The 15,310-nt window shown below is 49.3% G+C and overlaps 1 protein-coding gene across 9 annotated transcripts in view; it reads left to right on the top strand.

Moving 5' to 3' along the window:
* RTKN (rhotekin) overlaps positions 1-15,310 on the top strand; it is a 32,763-nt gene that overhangs the window by 3,973 nt on the left and 13,480 nt on the right. For 4 of the 9 annotated variants that reach the window (XM_028831559.2, XM_015112538.3, XM_077958552.1 and 1 more), the window contains exons 1-2: positions 14,206-14,405; positions 14,783-15,209. In XM_028831559.2, coding sequence (XP_028687392.1) covers positions 15,138-15,209 — 72 coding nt within the window. In that variant the 5' untranslated portion in view covers positions 14,206-14,405; positions 14,783-15,137. 9 annotated transcript variants of the gene reach the window in all.

A 15,310-nucleotide genomic window follows, 5' to 3' on the forward strand; every position in this document is an offset into this window, starting at 1 on the left:
GGAGTCAGACAAGCCTATTATCAAATCCCAGTTTCACCATTTATTAGCTATGCAACCTTGGGCTTAAAATTATTTAAGCTCTCTGAACCTCAGAATCCAACTCTGTAAGATGGAATACAGTAGGATCCACCCCATGAGGGCTCTTTCAAGGAATAGAGGAAATCAAGAACGCACGATACCTAGGGTATCAGCAGGCACAGGCACATAGTAGATGCTTCAGTAAGCAAGTAATAAGTGATTTATAGGTTTCTAGCCCAAGTATTTAGTGGGAAGATGGTATTTTCAGGCCGGGCGCGGTGGCTCAAGCCTGTAATCCCAGCACTTTGGGAGGCCGAGACGGGCGGATCACAAGGTCAGGAGATCAAGACCATCCTGGCTAACACGGTGAAACCCCGTCTCTACTAAAAAATACAAAAAACTAGCCGGCCGAGGTGGCGGGCGCCTGTAGTCCCAGCTACACAGGAGGCTGAGGCAGGAGAATGGCGTAAACCCGGGAGATGGAGCTTGCAGTGAGCTGAGATTGTGCCACTGCACTCCAGCCCGGGCGACAGAGTGAGACTCCGTCTCAAAAAAAAAAAAAAAAAAAAAAAAAAAAAAAAAGATGGTATTTTCAGTAAGGAAGAGAACATAGGAAGAGAAGCAAGTTAAGAAGAGAATTATTTAGTTTTGCCCAAGGTGAATTTGAAGTGCCTGTGGGAATGCCTGGGTGGAGGTGGAATAGCTGAGAGAAGCCAAGGATGAAAGTATGAGTGGGGATGTCATCAGCGTAATACTGGAGGTCCCCAAGTGATGGAAGCAGATGAGACACCCAGAAAGAGTAAGTAGATAATAGGAAAAGAACCAGGAACAGAAACAAGTGAGCACCTGTCCTGCACAGCCGAGCAGAGGGGCCAGACAGGGTTGAGAAGGTCAGGAGAGGCAGAAAGTATCAAGGGACTAAGGCTGTGATCAGCTGGGTACAGTCCTTCAGAGGGCAGGCTGAGCTCCAAGAAGAGAATGGCTTTTATCACGGTGTGAAGGCAATACTCTTTTCACTGGGAGTTACAGTGAGGGATCACTTGCAATTCGTATTTGTAGAATACATTCGAGTTTATAACCTGCCTTTATATTCCTTCTCTCCCTTGGCCCCCACAGCATCTCCATAAGGGAGATACCATTGTTTCCATCTTATAAATGAGGAAACTGAGGCTTAGAAAAAGAAATGTTTTTGCCAAAGTCACAAAGTTAGGGAGTGGCAGAGCCAGACTCAAACAGAGGCTTCCTGACACCTGGCCCAGTGGTGTTTCCTGTGCATCCTGATGCCCAGTAGGGAGGAAGTGGCAACAGTAAGTGACAACTGGCTTCATTATTTTGTTTGTTTTTAGTTTTGCTTTGTTTACAGTGAGAGAGATTTGAGCATGTTTGTAGGCTGAGAGGCACTCTTCTTTCTGAAAGATTTCTTAGTCTTATTTTAAACAATTATTTTGAAGTAACTTCAAACAGAAAAATTGCAAGATGAATACAAATAACTTTCTCTAATAACGTTTTTGTTTTATTTAGTTTAGTTTAGTTTTGTTTTTGAGACAGGGTCTAGCTCTGTCTCCCAGGCTGGAATGCAGTGGTGCAAACATGGCTTACTGCAGCCTCAAACTCCCAGGCCTGAGTGATCCTCCCATCTCAGCCTCCCACGTAGTTGGGACTACAGGTACACACCACCATGCTCAGCTAATTCTTCTATTTTTTTTTTTTTTGTAGGGACAAGGTTTGGCCATGTTGTCGAGGCTGGTCTCAGACTCCTGAGCTCAAGCGATCCTACTGCCTCAGCCTCCCAAAGTGCCGGGATTACAGGTGTGAGCGACAGTGCCGGGCCAAAACTTTCTTAACTCCTTAAACATTCCACGTGTTTCAGGTTAACATGGAATGCCCAACATGGTTGGGGGGTGGGGCAGATTCTGAAATTGTTAACATTTATCTGTGTTTATGCCCATTATCATTGTCAATGAAAAGTCAAACTCTAAAATATTTGAAGAGATTTATTCAGAGCCAAATATGAGTGACTAATGGCCCTTGACACACCCCTCAAGAGATCCTGAGAACATGTGCCCAAAGTGATCTGACTACAACTTGATTTTATACATTTTAGGGAGACATAAGACATCAATCAATACATGTAAGATGTACATTGGTTTGGTCTGGAAAGGCAGGACAACTGGAAGGTGGGGGCTTTCAGGTATTGTGTAGATGCAGTTTTCTGATTGGCAATTGGTTGAAAGAATTAAATTATTGGCTGACTGCGGTGGCTCACACCTCTAATCCCAGCACTTTGGGAGGCCAAGGCGGGTGGATCGCCTGAGGCCAGGAGTTTGAGACCAGCCTGGCCAATGTGTTGAAACCCCGTCTCTACTAAAAATACAAAAATTAACTGGACATGGTGGCACATGCCTGTAATCCCAGCTACTGGGGAGGCTGAGGCAAGAGAATCGCTTGAACCCAGGAGGCAGAGGTTGCAGTGAGCTGACATCAAGCCATTGGACTCCAGCCTGGGCAGCAACAGTGAAACTCCATCTCAAAAGAAAAAAAGAGTTAAATTATTGTCTAGAGACTTGGGATCAATAGAAAGGAATGTCTGGGTTGACATAAGGGGTTGTGGAGACCAAGATTTTATCATGCAAGTGAAGCATCCAGGTAGCCGACTTCAGAGAGAATACATTGTAAATGTTTCTTATCAGACTTAAAGAGTCTGTTATAACAGTATTTACAAAAGGGAGGAGGGTATAACAAGGCATGTCCAGCCCCCCCTTTCCCATCATGGCCCATACTAGTTTTTCAGGTTAACATGGAATGGCCCAACATGGTTGGGGGACTCAGAATTTTATTTTTGGTTTACATCATTATTCTTTTTCTGATCAATATGAGAGCAAGTTGCAGACATGATGTCATATCAATCCTAAATCATTCAGTGTGTATTTCCCTCAAACAAGCACAGTTTTCTATAAGCTTTGTGCAACTGTCCCAATCAGGAAATTAACTTGATACAACATTAATCCAGACACCATTCAAATTTCAGCAACAGTGAAACTGTGAAATACCTCCCTTTTTTTTTTTTTTTTTTTTTTTTGAGATAGAGTCTCACTCTGTTGCCCAGGCTGGAGTGCAGTGGCACAGTCTCGGCTCACTGCAACCTCCACCTCCTGGGTTCAAGCAGTTCTCTGCGTTGGCCTCCTAAGTAACTGGAATTACAGGCGCCTGCTACCATCCCTAGCTAATTTTTGTATTTTTAGTAGAGATGGGATTTCACCGTGTTGACTAGGCTGATCTTGAACTCCTCACCTCATGATCCACCCGCTTCAGCCTCCCAAAGTGCTGAGATTACAGGGATGAGCCACCATACCTGGCCTCTTTTGTTTTTTTTTTTTTTTGAGATGGAGTTTCGCTCTTGTTGCCCAGGCTGGAGTGAAATGGCGCAGTCTCGGCTCACTGCAACTTCCGCCTCGCGAGTTCAAGTGATCCTCCTGCCTCAGCCTCCTGGGTAGCTGGGATTACAGGCATGTGCTAATTTTGTATTTTTAATAGAGATAGGGTTTCTCCCTGTTGGTCAGGTTGGTCTCGAACTCCCAGTCTCAGGTGATCTACCCACCTCAGCCTCCCAAAGTGCTGGGATTATAGGTATGAGCCACTGTGCCTGGTCCTCCTTTTTCTTTTTATCCAGGATCCAAATTTAGGATCATGTATTACATTTTTAAATTAAGTCCCTTTAATCTGTTTTAATCTGGAACATTTCCTCACTCTTATCCTGTCTTTCATGACCTTGACAAATTTAAAGGGTAGAAGTCTTTAATTCTACAGGATGGCCATCAACTTGGGTCTGTCTGGTGTTTCCTCAGGTCTAGATTTATACATTGATTGGTTGATTGAAACAGAGTCTTGCTCTGTCACCCAGGCTGGAGTGCAGTGGTATGATCTCGGCTCACTACAATCTCTGCTGCCTGGGTTCAAGCAATTCTCGTGCCTCAGCCTCCTGAGTAGCTGGGACTACAGGCGTGCACCACCATGCCCAGCTAATTTTTGTATATTTTGGTAGAAATGGAGTTTTACCATGTTGGTCAGGCTGGTCTTGAACTCTTAGCTTCAAGTGATCTGCCCACTTCGGCCTCCCAAAGTGTTGGGATTACACTATGAGCCGCCATGGCTGGCCTAGACTTATAAATTCTTGGCAAGAACACCACACACACAAAAAATTGATTTCTTTTTTTTTTTTTTTTTTTGAGACAGGGTCTCAAAAAGTTCAAGCCCAGTTTAGTCTTGAACTTCTGGGCTTAAGTGATTCTCCTCCCTCAGCCTCAAAAAGTGTTGGGATTACAGGCGTGAGCCACCGTGCCCGGCCCACAAAAACATTATGCTGTGTTCTTCTCAGTGTGTCATATTGGGAGGCCCATGATGTCAGCCTTTCCCACCACTGATGATATTAACCTTGATCACCTGGTCAAGATGCTGTCTGCCTATTTCCTCCACTGTAACGTCGCCATTTTTACCTTTCCAACTAATAAGTATTTTCTGGGAAATACTCTGCAACTACCCTAATATCCCATTCCCCATCAAACCTTCACCCACCAGGCATTGTATCCATTGATGACTAGTGTATGAATCAACTCTACTATAATAATTGCCAAATGGTGATCTATTTCCATTATTGCAGTTACATGTATTAGTTAGCATTCTACTATAAGAGCTTTCTCTCCTTATATTTACATATATATTTATTTGTTTCAGTATGGGTTCCAATTTTAAGCAGTGAGTTGTAATCCATTGCTGTCATTACTTATTATGATGCTCAATTTTTAGAGGTGGACAGAGTCTAGCTCTATTGTAGTGGCCAAATCATAGCTCCCTGCAACCTCGAATTGCTGGCCTCAACTGATCCTCCCACCTCAGCCTCCTGAGTAGCTGGGATTACAGGGATGTGCCACCCTGCCCAACTAATTTTTTAAATTTCTTGTAGGGTTCAGGTTATGTTGCCCAGGCTGGTCTCTAACTCCTAGGCAAAAGCAGTCCTCCTGCCTTGGCCTCCGTACGCGCTGGGATTACAGGCAGGAGCCTCCACGCCTGGCTTGATGTTCAAATTTCTCACAGGTTTGGCCAGTGAGTATTCCTTTAAGCTGGTTTCTGTATCATTTTGACATGTCTCCAACATTCTTTGACCTTTTTTTTATTTTTTTTTGAGACGGAGTCTCGCTCTGTCACCCAGGCTGGAGTGCAGTGGCCAGATCTCAGCTCACTGCAAGCTCTGCCTCCCGGGTTCACGCCATTCTCCTGCCTCAGCCTCCTGAGTAGCTGGGACTACAGGCGCCCGCCACCTTGCCTGGCTAGTTTTTTGTATTTTTTAGTAGAAACGGAGTTTCACTGTGCTAGCCAGGATGGTCTCGATCTCCTGACCTCGTGATCCGCCCGTCTTGGCCTCCCAAAGTGCTGGGATTACAGGCTTGAGCCACCGCACCCGGCCTTTTTTTTTCTTTTTTAAGGAAAAGTCTTGCTCTGTCATCCAGGCTGGAGTGCAGTAGCACGATCATGGCTTATTGGCTTATTGCAGCCTCAATCTCCCAAGCTCAAGTGATCCTCCCTTGTCAGCCTCCCAGGTAGCTGGGATGACTGGCTAGTGCCATCATGTCTGGCTACTTTTTTATTTGTAGTTTTTTGTCGTTGTTGTTTTGTTTTGTTGTTTTAATTTAATTTTTTTTTTTTTTAGACGGAGTCTTGCTCTGTCACCAGACTGGAGTGCAGTGGCGCGATCTCAGTTCACTGCAACCTCTGCCTCCCGGGTTCAAGCGACTGTCCTGCATCAGCCTCCCGAGTAGCTGAGACTATAGGTGTGCACCACCATGCCCAGCTAATTGTCATATTTTTAGTAGAGATGGAGTTTCACCATGTTGGCCAGGTGATCTTGATCTCATGATCCGCCCGCCTCGGCCTCTCAAAGTGCTGGGATTACAGGCATGAGTCCCGCTCCCAGCCTTTTTTTCATTTTTTTTGAAACACAGTCTCATTCTGTCGCTCAGGCTGGAGTGTAATGGTGCGATCTCAGCTCACTGCAACCTCTGCCTCCTGGGTTCAAGCAATTCTCCTGCTTCAGCCTCCCAAGTAGCTGGGATTACAGGTGCCTGCCACCACGCCTGGCTAATTGTTTTGTGTTGTTAGTAGGGATGGGGTTTCACCATGTTGGCCAGGCTGGTCTTGAACTCCTGGCCTCAAGTGACCCACCTGCCTCAGCTTCCCAAAGTGCTGAGATTACAGGCGTGAGCCACCACGCCCAATCTTTTTTATTTTTTGTAGAGACAGAGTCTCACTATGTTGCCCAGGCTGGTCTCGAATTCCTGGGCTCAAGTGATCCTCCTGCCTCAACCTCCTAAAGTGCTGGGATTACAGGCATGAGCCACCATGCCAGGTGGCTAATCTTGTACTTTCCCTGGATAAGAAGTGAGACTCAAATTTCCCTGGATAAAATGTTCTGGGGCTCGTCTCATACTTTCTCTGGATAAGAAGCAAGATTCAAAGGAGGCCAGGCAGCACGAACCTATGGCTAAAGTTATGCCAAGGCCACACTGAAGTCAGGCCACTTGAACTTGCTGTGAGAATCTTCTACTGGCATTGCTACGCCCTTCTCAGGTGCTGCAGGTGCACTGAGTGTATATCATGAACTCTGGCTAGGTCTTGTCTGCACTCCCTCAATATTCAAAGTCCAGTTGGAAACATTCCAGTTAGTTGGGTTAGGCCAAGTACCTACCTTTAGGCTGTGAAAAAGTGGGAAGAAGAATAAATGTTCTCCAACTACCATAAAGGGGCTAGAGCTCATTCTGTCAATACTGTCCACAGTGGGGAACTGTGCAGAAATATAAGATGATTTGAACCCTAGGTGACCCACAGCCCCTTTCCCACATATCTATTTCGTAGCTGGGGAGATACAGATACAGACATAAACGAAAGGATAAAGTTGGAAAGACTGTGCACCAAACCAGTGGCATGTTGGTAAATGTTCAACAAAAGCTCCCTGGGGAAAACAAACAAACAAACAACAAGCTGAATTTGTTATGTTCACCTATTTCTGTTGTGTAAGTACTCCCACCGTGGCCAATTTCAAATGAGACATCACTGAATACAGAGTTGGAAAGAGATGTGCATTGGCATATATAGCATTCCCTCCATACAGATACTACAGATGGAAACTACTCAAGACCTCATAGTGAAATGCAGTAAAATACTCAGGAAGTGATGAGGTTTGAATATTTATCACCTTTGCTTTAATAAAATTTATTTAGCTATATGTTTATGTAATGTAATGTAATTTAATTTAATTTTTTTTTTTTTTTTTTTGAGATAGAGCCTTGCTCTGTTGCCCAGGCTGGAGTGCAGTGGCCCAATCTCGGCCTACTGCAACCTCCGCCTCCCAGGTACAAGCAATTCTCCTGCCTCAGCCTCCTAAGTAGCGCCCAGCTAATTTTTGTATTTTTAGTAGAGATGGAGTTTCACTTTGTTGGTCAGGCTGGTGTCAAACTCCTGACCTTGTGATCTGCCTGCCTTGGCCTCCCAAAGTGCTGGGATTACAGGCATGAGCCACTGCGCCCAGCCGGTAATTTAATTTTTAATTAAGGCAATGTTTAGCAACTGGCATGCCCAATTCCAGAAAAGTCAGCAACACGAGCTGCTGGTGTGAGCTTCAGCACTTGAATGCACCAAACTGTCTCACTGTTTTCTTCTGGAAGTGGAATAATTGAGGGTGGGGAAGGCATACTTTTATTCATTGTTTTCATCATTTACATTATTTAAAAAACAGTGGCATTTATAGTGTTTAAAAAACTGTACATGTACTTTCAAATATTTTTCAAATGAAAATTTAACTTAAAAAATAAATCTGGCCGAGCGCGGTGGCTCACGCCTGTAATCCTAGCACTTTGGGAGGCCGAGGTGGGTGGATCACAAGGTCAGGAGTTCAAGACCAGACTGACCAACATGGTGAAACCCCGTCTCTACTAAAAATAGAAAAATTAGCCAGGCGTGGTGGTACGTGCCTGTAATCCCAGCTACTTAAGAGGCTGAGGCAGGAGACTGGTGTGAACCTGGGAGGCAGAGGTTGCAGTGAGCCGAGATTACGCCACTGCACTCTAGCCTGGGGGACAGAGCTAGACTCCGTCTCAAAAATAAAAATAAAAATCATACATACATACCTACATAAATACATAAATAAATAAATCCAGCCGGGCGCAGTGGCTCACGCCTGTAATCCCAGCACTTTGGGAGGCCAAGGCTGGCGGATCACAAGGTTAGGAGATCGAGACCATCCTAGCTAACACGGTGAAACCCCGTCTCTACTAAAAATGCAAAAAATGAGCCGGGCGTGGTGGCTGGCGCCTGTAGTCCCAGCTACTCGGGAGGCTGAAGCAGGAGAATGGCATGAACACAGGAGGCGGAGCTGGCAGTGAGCCAAGATCGCGCCACTACACTCCAGCCTGGGTGACAGAGCAAGACTCCATCTCAAAAAAAAAAAAAAAACATAGAAATTTTGACCCTTATCTCTCCTCCCTCAGTTGAGTGCAGTGTTAGTTGGCTTCCCTGACTCCAGTCACAACTCCTCCAACTGATTTATGGAAAAGGTTGCCAAATTACAATCTCTAAAGTTAATTCTGGGCTGAGGAACAGTGGTCATGCCTGTAATCCCAGAACTTTGGGAGGCTGAGGCAGGAGGATCACTTAAGGCCAGGAGTTCAAGACTAGCCTGTAAAATACTGTCTCTACAAAAAAATTTTAAAAATTAGCCTCGCATGGCGGTGCATGCCTTTAGTCCTAGCTACTCAGGAGGCTGAGACAGGAGGATTGCTTGAGCCCAGGAGTTCGAGGCTGCAGTGAGTTATCATGGCACCACTTTGCTCCAGCTAGGCAACAGAGTGATATATATATATATAATATAAATATATATATTATATAATATAAGATAAACCTGATCATGTCCCTCCTTCCCCAAAATCTTCAGCCACACTGAGTACAAACTCTCAGGCAGGATTTGAGCTCAACCTCCTTTTCGAAGATCCTCCATTCCTCTGCCTCCTTTCTGGGTCTCAGGCCAGGGGTTTTCTTTTTCTTTTCTTTTTTTTTCTTGAGACGGAGTCTCGCTCTGTCACCCAGGCTGGAATGCAGTGGCGCAATCTCGGCTCACTGCAAGCTCTGCCTCCCGGGTTCATGCCATTCTCCTGCCTCAGCCTCTTGAGTAGCTGGGACTACAGGTGCCCGCCACCACGCCCGGCTAATTTTTTGTATTTTTAGTAGAGACGGGGTTTCACCGTGTTAGCCAGGATGGTCTTGATCTTCTGACCTTGCGATCCGCCCGCCTTGGCCTCCCAAAGTGCTGGGATTACAGACATGAGCCACTGCACCCGGCCAGGCCAGGGGTTTTCAAACTCTTCCATAGAGCTTGTGTTCACTGGGGGAGCAGGGAGTGGCTGAGCACCTGTGGGTAGACAAGGCATGAGGCTCCAGCACCTATTCCTATCATAGCAGCTCTGATTTGATTTCACACATTTCAGGTAAGATTTCATTAAAAAAAAAAAAAAGGTTCTGTTGCTTAAAAGCAAACATTTGAAATGAACTGTCTTAGTCCAAGAGGATGGCACATCTCAGTCAAGGACTCGCAAATCTGCATGCTTCTCCTTTGTTTATTTACTTCAACTGATGTTAATTGATCACTTGCTATATGCCAGGCACTTGGGACAAGACAGACTGCCCCTCCCTGGAAGGCTTACAGTTCAGATGAGTGATGATGAATATTTGAAGAAATTAAGGAACAATATCTTTCCCTTTCATTCCCCTCACACATCTTTTGTGGTTAATCTCAGATGCCATGGACTTTATAAATCTTTTCATCTGCCTTTCCTACTGACCAGAAGAACTCTCTTCTCCATATAAAATTTTGTGTGTAGGGGATGTTCGTTGTTTTTCCTGTTCATTTTCCATTCTCTCACCTTCTGGTGGTAGTGGTTGGAACATTCTTTGGGAAACAACCCTCCCCCACCTTCTCCCTCCCAGTTCACTGGGTTCTGGTTAGTCTCCAGGAGTGGGCAAGTGACCCCAGGCCTGGCCAGCTGGCACCTAGAACCTCCTTAGCCACAGCAATTGGTTCATATCTGGCCACCCTCTGACTCCAGTGATTGGTTTGGGATGGATGAATGATCCTAAATGTCTCACAGTGAATCCCAGACATGTGTAGGAGCCTCAGGAAACAGATGCTCTTTTCAGATGAATTTAAGCCTGAAAAGATGTAGACCCAGAATTTTGGGCAGCAATTTTGTTACACTGTAGAGAGTGAAGCCAACATGGAGGAAAGTAGAGCCAAGTGTTGGGAAGAGACTGGATCTTCCTGACACTCAATGAGTGGGTCAAGCCACATCTAAAGCTTGACCCCTGGCTCATTTGTTTGTATTGGCTCAGTTCCAGGAGCCAATACATTTCCCCTTTTGCTTTAGTAGTTTTCAGTCAGCTTTTCCAAAAGAATCTTGAATGATTTGCTGTAGCAGAAATTTCTAATCTGGACTCTCTAAGAGCTCAAGACTGGTATGTCTCTGGGTCCAGCCAGCCTGCTATGTAGGAGCCTCACCCTTTCTCAAGTTCTGTCTGTGTTCTGAAACCTTCAGGAGATCCCTTTATGTGTGGTCAGCAAGCTAATTCTTTACCATTTCCTTCTCTTCCACTGGGCTTTCCCCGGAGTGGGCAAGAAGGGAACCCTGTTTTTATGGAAGCAGGGAGTGATAAATCCAGCTGGGTAAGTCCAGCCATCCAGCAAAGCAGCTGATATATCTGTATCTATATCTATATCTATATCTATATCTATATCTATATCTATAGGTAGATAGATAGGTAGGTAGATAATATTGGCCAGGCATGGGCCATGCCTGAAATCCCAGCACTTTGCGAGACCGAGGCAGGTGTATCACCTGAGGTCAAGAGTTGGAGACCAGCCTTACCAACATGGTGTAACCCCGTCTCTACTGAAAATACAAAAATTAGCCAGACGTGGTGGCAGACACCTGTAATCCCAGCTACTCGGGAGGCTGAGGCAGGAGAATCGATTGAACCCAGGAGGCAGAGGTTGCAGTGAGCCGAGATCATGCCATTGCACTCCAGCCTGGGTGACAGAGCGAGACTCTGTCTCAAAAAAATAAAAAATAAAAAATAAAAAGTAATATATATTTGTAATGCTTTTTAAGAGATAGGGTCCTTGGCTGGGCACGGTGGCTCAAGCCTGTAATCCCAGCACTTTGGGAGGCCGAGACGGGCGGATCACGAGGTCAGGAGATCGAGACCATCCTGGCTAACACAGTGAAACCCCGTCTCTACTAAAAAAAAATACAAAAAACTAGCCGGGCAAGGTGGTGGGCACCTGTAGTCCCAGCTACTTGGGAGGCTGAGGCAGGAGAATGGTGTAAACCCGGGAGGGGGAGCTTGCAGTGAGCTGAGATCCGGGCACTGCACTCCAGCCTGGGCGACAGAGCGAGACTCCATCTCAAAAAAAAAAAAAAAAAAAAGAGATGGGGTCCCACTATGTTGCCCAGGCTGGACTTGAGCTTTTGGGCTCAAGCCATCCTCCCACCTTAGCCTCCCGAGTAGCTGGGACTACAGGTATGCACCACCACCAGGCCAGGCTAATTTGTGTGTGTGTCTGTGTGTGTGTGTTTTGTTGAGACAGGATTTCACCATGTTGCCCAGGCTGGTCTCCAACTCCTGAGCTCAAGTAATCAGTCCCCCTTGGCCTCCCAAAGTGCTAGAATTACAGACTTGAGCCACTGTGCCCAGTCTTTTTTTTTTTTTTTTTTTTTTTTTTGAGATGTAGTTTTGCTCTTGTTTCCCAGACTGGAGTGCAGTAGCACAGTCTCAGCTCACCACAACCTCTGCTTCCCGGGTTCAAGCAATTCTCCTGCCTCAGCCTCTCAAGTAGCTGGGATTACAGGCATGCGCCACTACGGCCGGCTAAATTTTGTATTTTAGTAGAGACGGGGTTTCTCCATTTTGGTCAGGCTGGTCTCGAACCTGTGATCCACCCTCCTAAGCCTCCCAAAGTGCTGGGATTGCACCGCGCCCGGCTGCTCTTTATGGCTGCAAATATGGGGCACTTGCCTTGTGCCAGGCACTATGCTGGGCATTTTACCCTCATTCTTCTCGGTAATCCTCATAGCAACTTGAGAAGAGGTGATAATTACAGTATTCCCACTGAACAGATGAGAAAACTGAAGCTCAGAAAGGCCAATGACTGGACCAAGTCAATGACTGCAAGGTGAGTCAGTGGCAGAGCTGGGGTTTCACGACGTGTTTAAGCACCGCCTCATCAGTTGTGGCCACTAGGCTTTGGCGGATAGCCTCGCAGAGGAGCCTAAGTGGGGAGGGGGACGAAGAAGGAATATTCGGGACTGTGGGGATGTTGAAATGGTCTCTTCAGAGGCTGCCGGGATTGAAACTGGGCAAGGTCCCAGGGCCCGAGTAGAGCCGGAACGTGCTACGCGGCGATCCCTTGGCCACGGGGTTTTCAGCGCCCGTGAAGCCAGGCTTGCCAGGCGGGGGCGGCTGGCGGGGCAGGGCTTCTCAGCCCGCCCCAAGTCCAGGTAAGCGCTCGCGACCCGCGCGGGCAGGGAGAACGCGCCTCCGCAGTGCTCGCGAGGTGCAGGGCGCCTCTGGCTCCGGGGCCGTCGGGCCAGGTCGGCTTGGCGCCCAGGGACTGGCCGGACGGGCTGGGCCTTTGGCGGGGGTGGAAGAGGAGGTTGCCGCGCCCTGCCCGGCCCAGGTGTCGTCTCCGGGGGCGGGGTTTGGAGCCCCGCAGCGGGAGATTCCCGGCCGGACTGGCGGGCAAGCGTCGAGAGACAGAAGCCGCGGAGAGGAGACTAAGCCGGGCGGCGCGGGGAGCGCACTGCGCAGGCGAAGTCGCAGGGCAGCCAACATGTTCTCCCGAAACCACCGGAGCCGGGTCACCGTGGCCAGGGGCTCCGCCCTGGAGATGGAGTTCAAACGCGGCCGCTTCCGACTCAGCCTCTTCAGCGACCCGCCCGAGGTGAGAGACCCGCGTCCCTGCCTTCCCCTTCCGCGGAATCCCGGGGGCAGCCCCAGCCACCTCGGCCTCCTTCCCTCGCCCGCGTGGATGCCGAGGGACGGGGACGCACTGTCTGGGTACAAACCCGACGGAGTTGTTGACTTGAAAAGTAAGGTGTGGACGGTCTGCATTTTCACTGGATCCGTGCTGCCCATTCCCCGGCCTGGTTAGGATGATTTGCCTGAGCCTGGAAAAAGCCAGGTTGGTCTCCATTTGTAGGGCCCCAGCTCGACTCCCAAAATGTGCCTGGACCCCAAAATGTCCTGGGTATCCCCAGGCCAAGGGCAGTGGGCAACTAGGCGGGCCCCAAACGCTCGGACTCTTGGCCTGGGCTCCCGCTTGTTCCCCTGCCGCCAGCCCCATCCCACAACCTGTCGCAGCCATCTGGGCCAGCCTGTCATCAATCCCGACTTTAGGCCGGGGTGGCTCGCTTCTCGGAAGCCCAATTCAAAGGCTCCTCTATGCCCCTGCAGGGCTTTTAACTCTTTGGGGTTACTTCCCACACGCAAAATTTCCGCCTCCTTTCCTGGTGCCTAAGAGGAGTCCAGCCCCTAGGCTGAGCGTTTCCCCCGTCCACCGTCCACGCGTTAACCGGTTGGAGCCCCACCTGTAAAGCCCTAGAGGCTAGGGCGGGGCTGAAGGTGTGTGGTTGAGCGGGGACTAACAGGGCGAATAGCTATCCCGAAGACTCTTCTGTCCCCAAGGTCAGACTCACACTCGCCCAAGGAGAGCCCAGTTCCAAGCCTTCCCTTCCGGGTCTGGAAAGGGTTAAGTGAGGTGGGCCTTCCTCCCGCCCCCTCGCCCTCCCGGCTGGGATTCCAGGCCTGGCTTCTGCCCTTTCCCTCCAGCCTGCCCAGAACAAAGGCTCTTTCACACCCTTGTCCCGGTGTCCCGTGCCTTCTCTGATTCAGAAGCTGGTGGGCCTGCGGAGAGGGGGCCTTTGTCGGGTCCCCTTGCCCCCAAGCGACTGGGCCCGAGGAACCCGCGTGGGGCCAGCGTGGGGCAGTAAGGGGCGAGGCCTGGGACCAGGAGGAGGGGCCTGGGAGCTGGGGCCGCCCCTGGGATTAGCCTGGCCTTCGGGGACAGCTCGGAGGAGCTGGGGCGGAGCCGCAGAGCCCGGCGGCCGCCGAGTGGAGTGTGACTCCGTGGGCCTGGCGTGGAGGCGGGGGCGCTAGGCTGCAGCTGGCTGGGATTCGGGGCTGGTTTCCTGTCTGGAAGGGAAGGGGCCTGCAGAAGGGAGCGGGACAGCAGCAGACAGGCACACCCCTGCTTTCCTCTCTCCCTCTCCTCCCTTCTCTGGAAAAGCGAGGTAATTGTGAGTCCAGGGTGGAGCGGGCTGGATGGGGGCCCTGAGTTGGAAGGGGTGGCCCTGGGGCTGGGCTGCTTTACCAACTCACCCCTTTGTCCTGGGCTCCCTGGGCTCACTCTCCCCTGAGGTCCTCACCTCTGTGGCTCTTTTTCCTAACTTTCTCAAACTAAGCCGGAACCCCTCTCGGAAAGCTCCAACCTCCTGCAAGCCCTATGGCTCTAGAACCTGCATGAGGCGTCGTTTCCCTGCCCCCTTCCAGTTGTGCCTGCCCCTCACTGCCCTCTCCACACATAGATTCTCTGTCCACCAGGCCAGGGATGTGGGCGGGGGCTGGGGAGCGGCCAGAGTCGGAATGAAAGGGCCTTTTTCTTCCACAGCTGGGAGAACAGCTGCCACCAAAGCGAGACTGGACACTCTGTGCCTAGAGCCCCCTCTGCAGCTGGCCTTTCCTCCTGGGACCCCACTCATCCTCACTTCGCTTTCCTTTTTTTCCCTGCCTGGCTCACAGCAGGGCCCCGGAGCAGCAGTGGGCGAGGAAAATTTGTCACAGCAGCCAGAGAGGTTTAACAGGAGTGCAGAGGGATAAGGGCAGCCTCTGACCTCTGCCCAAGAGCTGGCCACCTCTTTAAAGACTGAGGGAACAGTGGGAGGAGGAACTGTGGGACAGTGTGGTACCTGTCTGTCCCCCCTCTGGAGGGGCTGACAAAGGAAAGGGCACCGGGGGGCACAGAGATGCAGGACAGATTGCACATCCTGGAGGACCTGAATATGCTCTACATTCGGCAGATGGCACTCAGCCTGGAGGTAATCCCCCGACCCTTGGAGTATACACTTTCTTCACTTGCATCCCAGCCCCAATGTCTGCCCTGCACATTCCTGCTAGAGCATGGTGGGGAGAGCCAGGC

This window comes from Macaca mulatta, chromosome 13 (genome assembly GCF_049350105.2).
Source record: "Macaca mulatta isolate MMU2019108-1 chromosome 13, T2T-MMU8v2.0, whole genome shotgun sequence".
Classification (NCBI taxonomy): Eukaryota; Metazoa; Chordata; class Mammalia; order Primates; family Cercopithecidae; genus Macaca; species Macaca mulatta.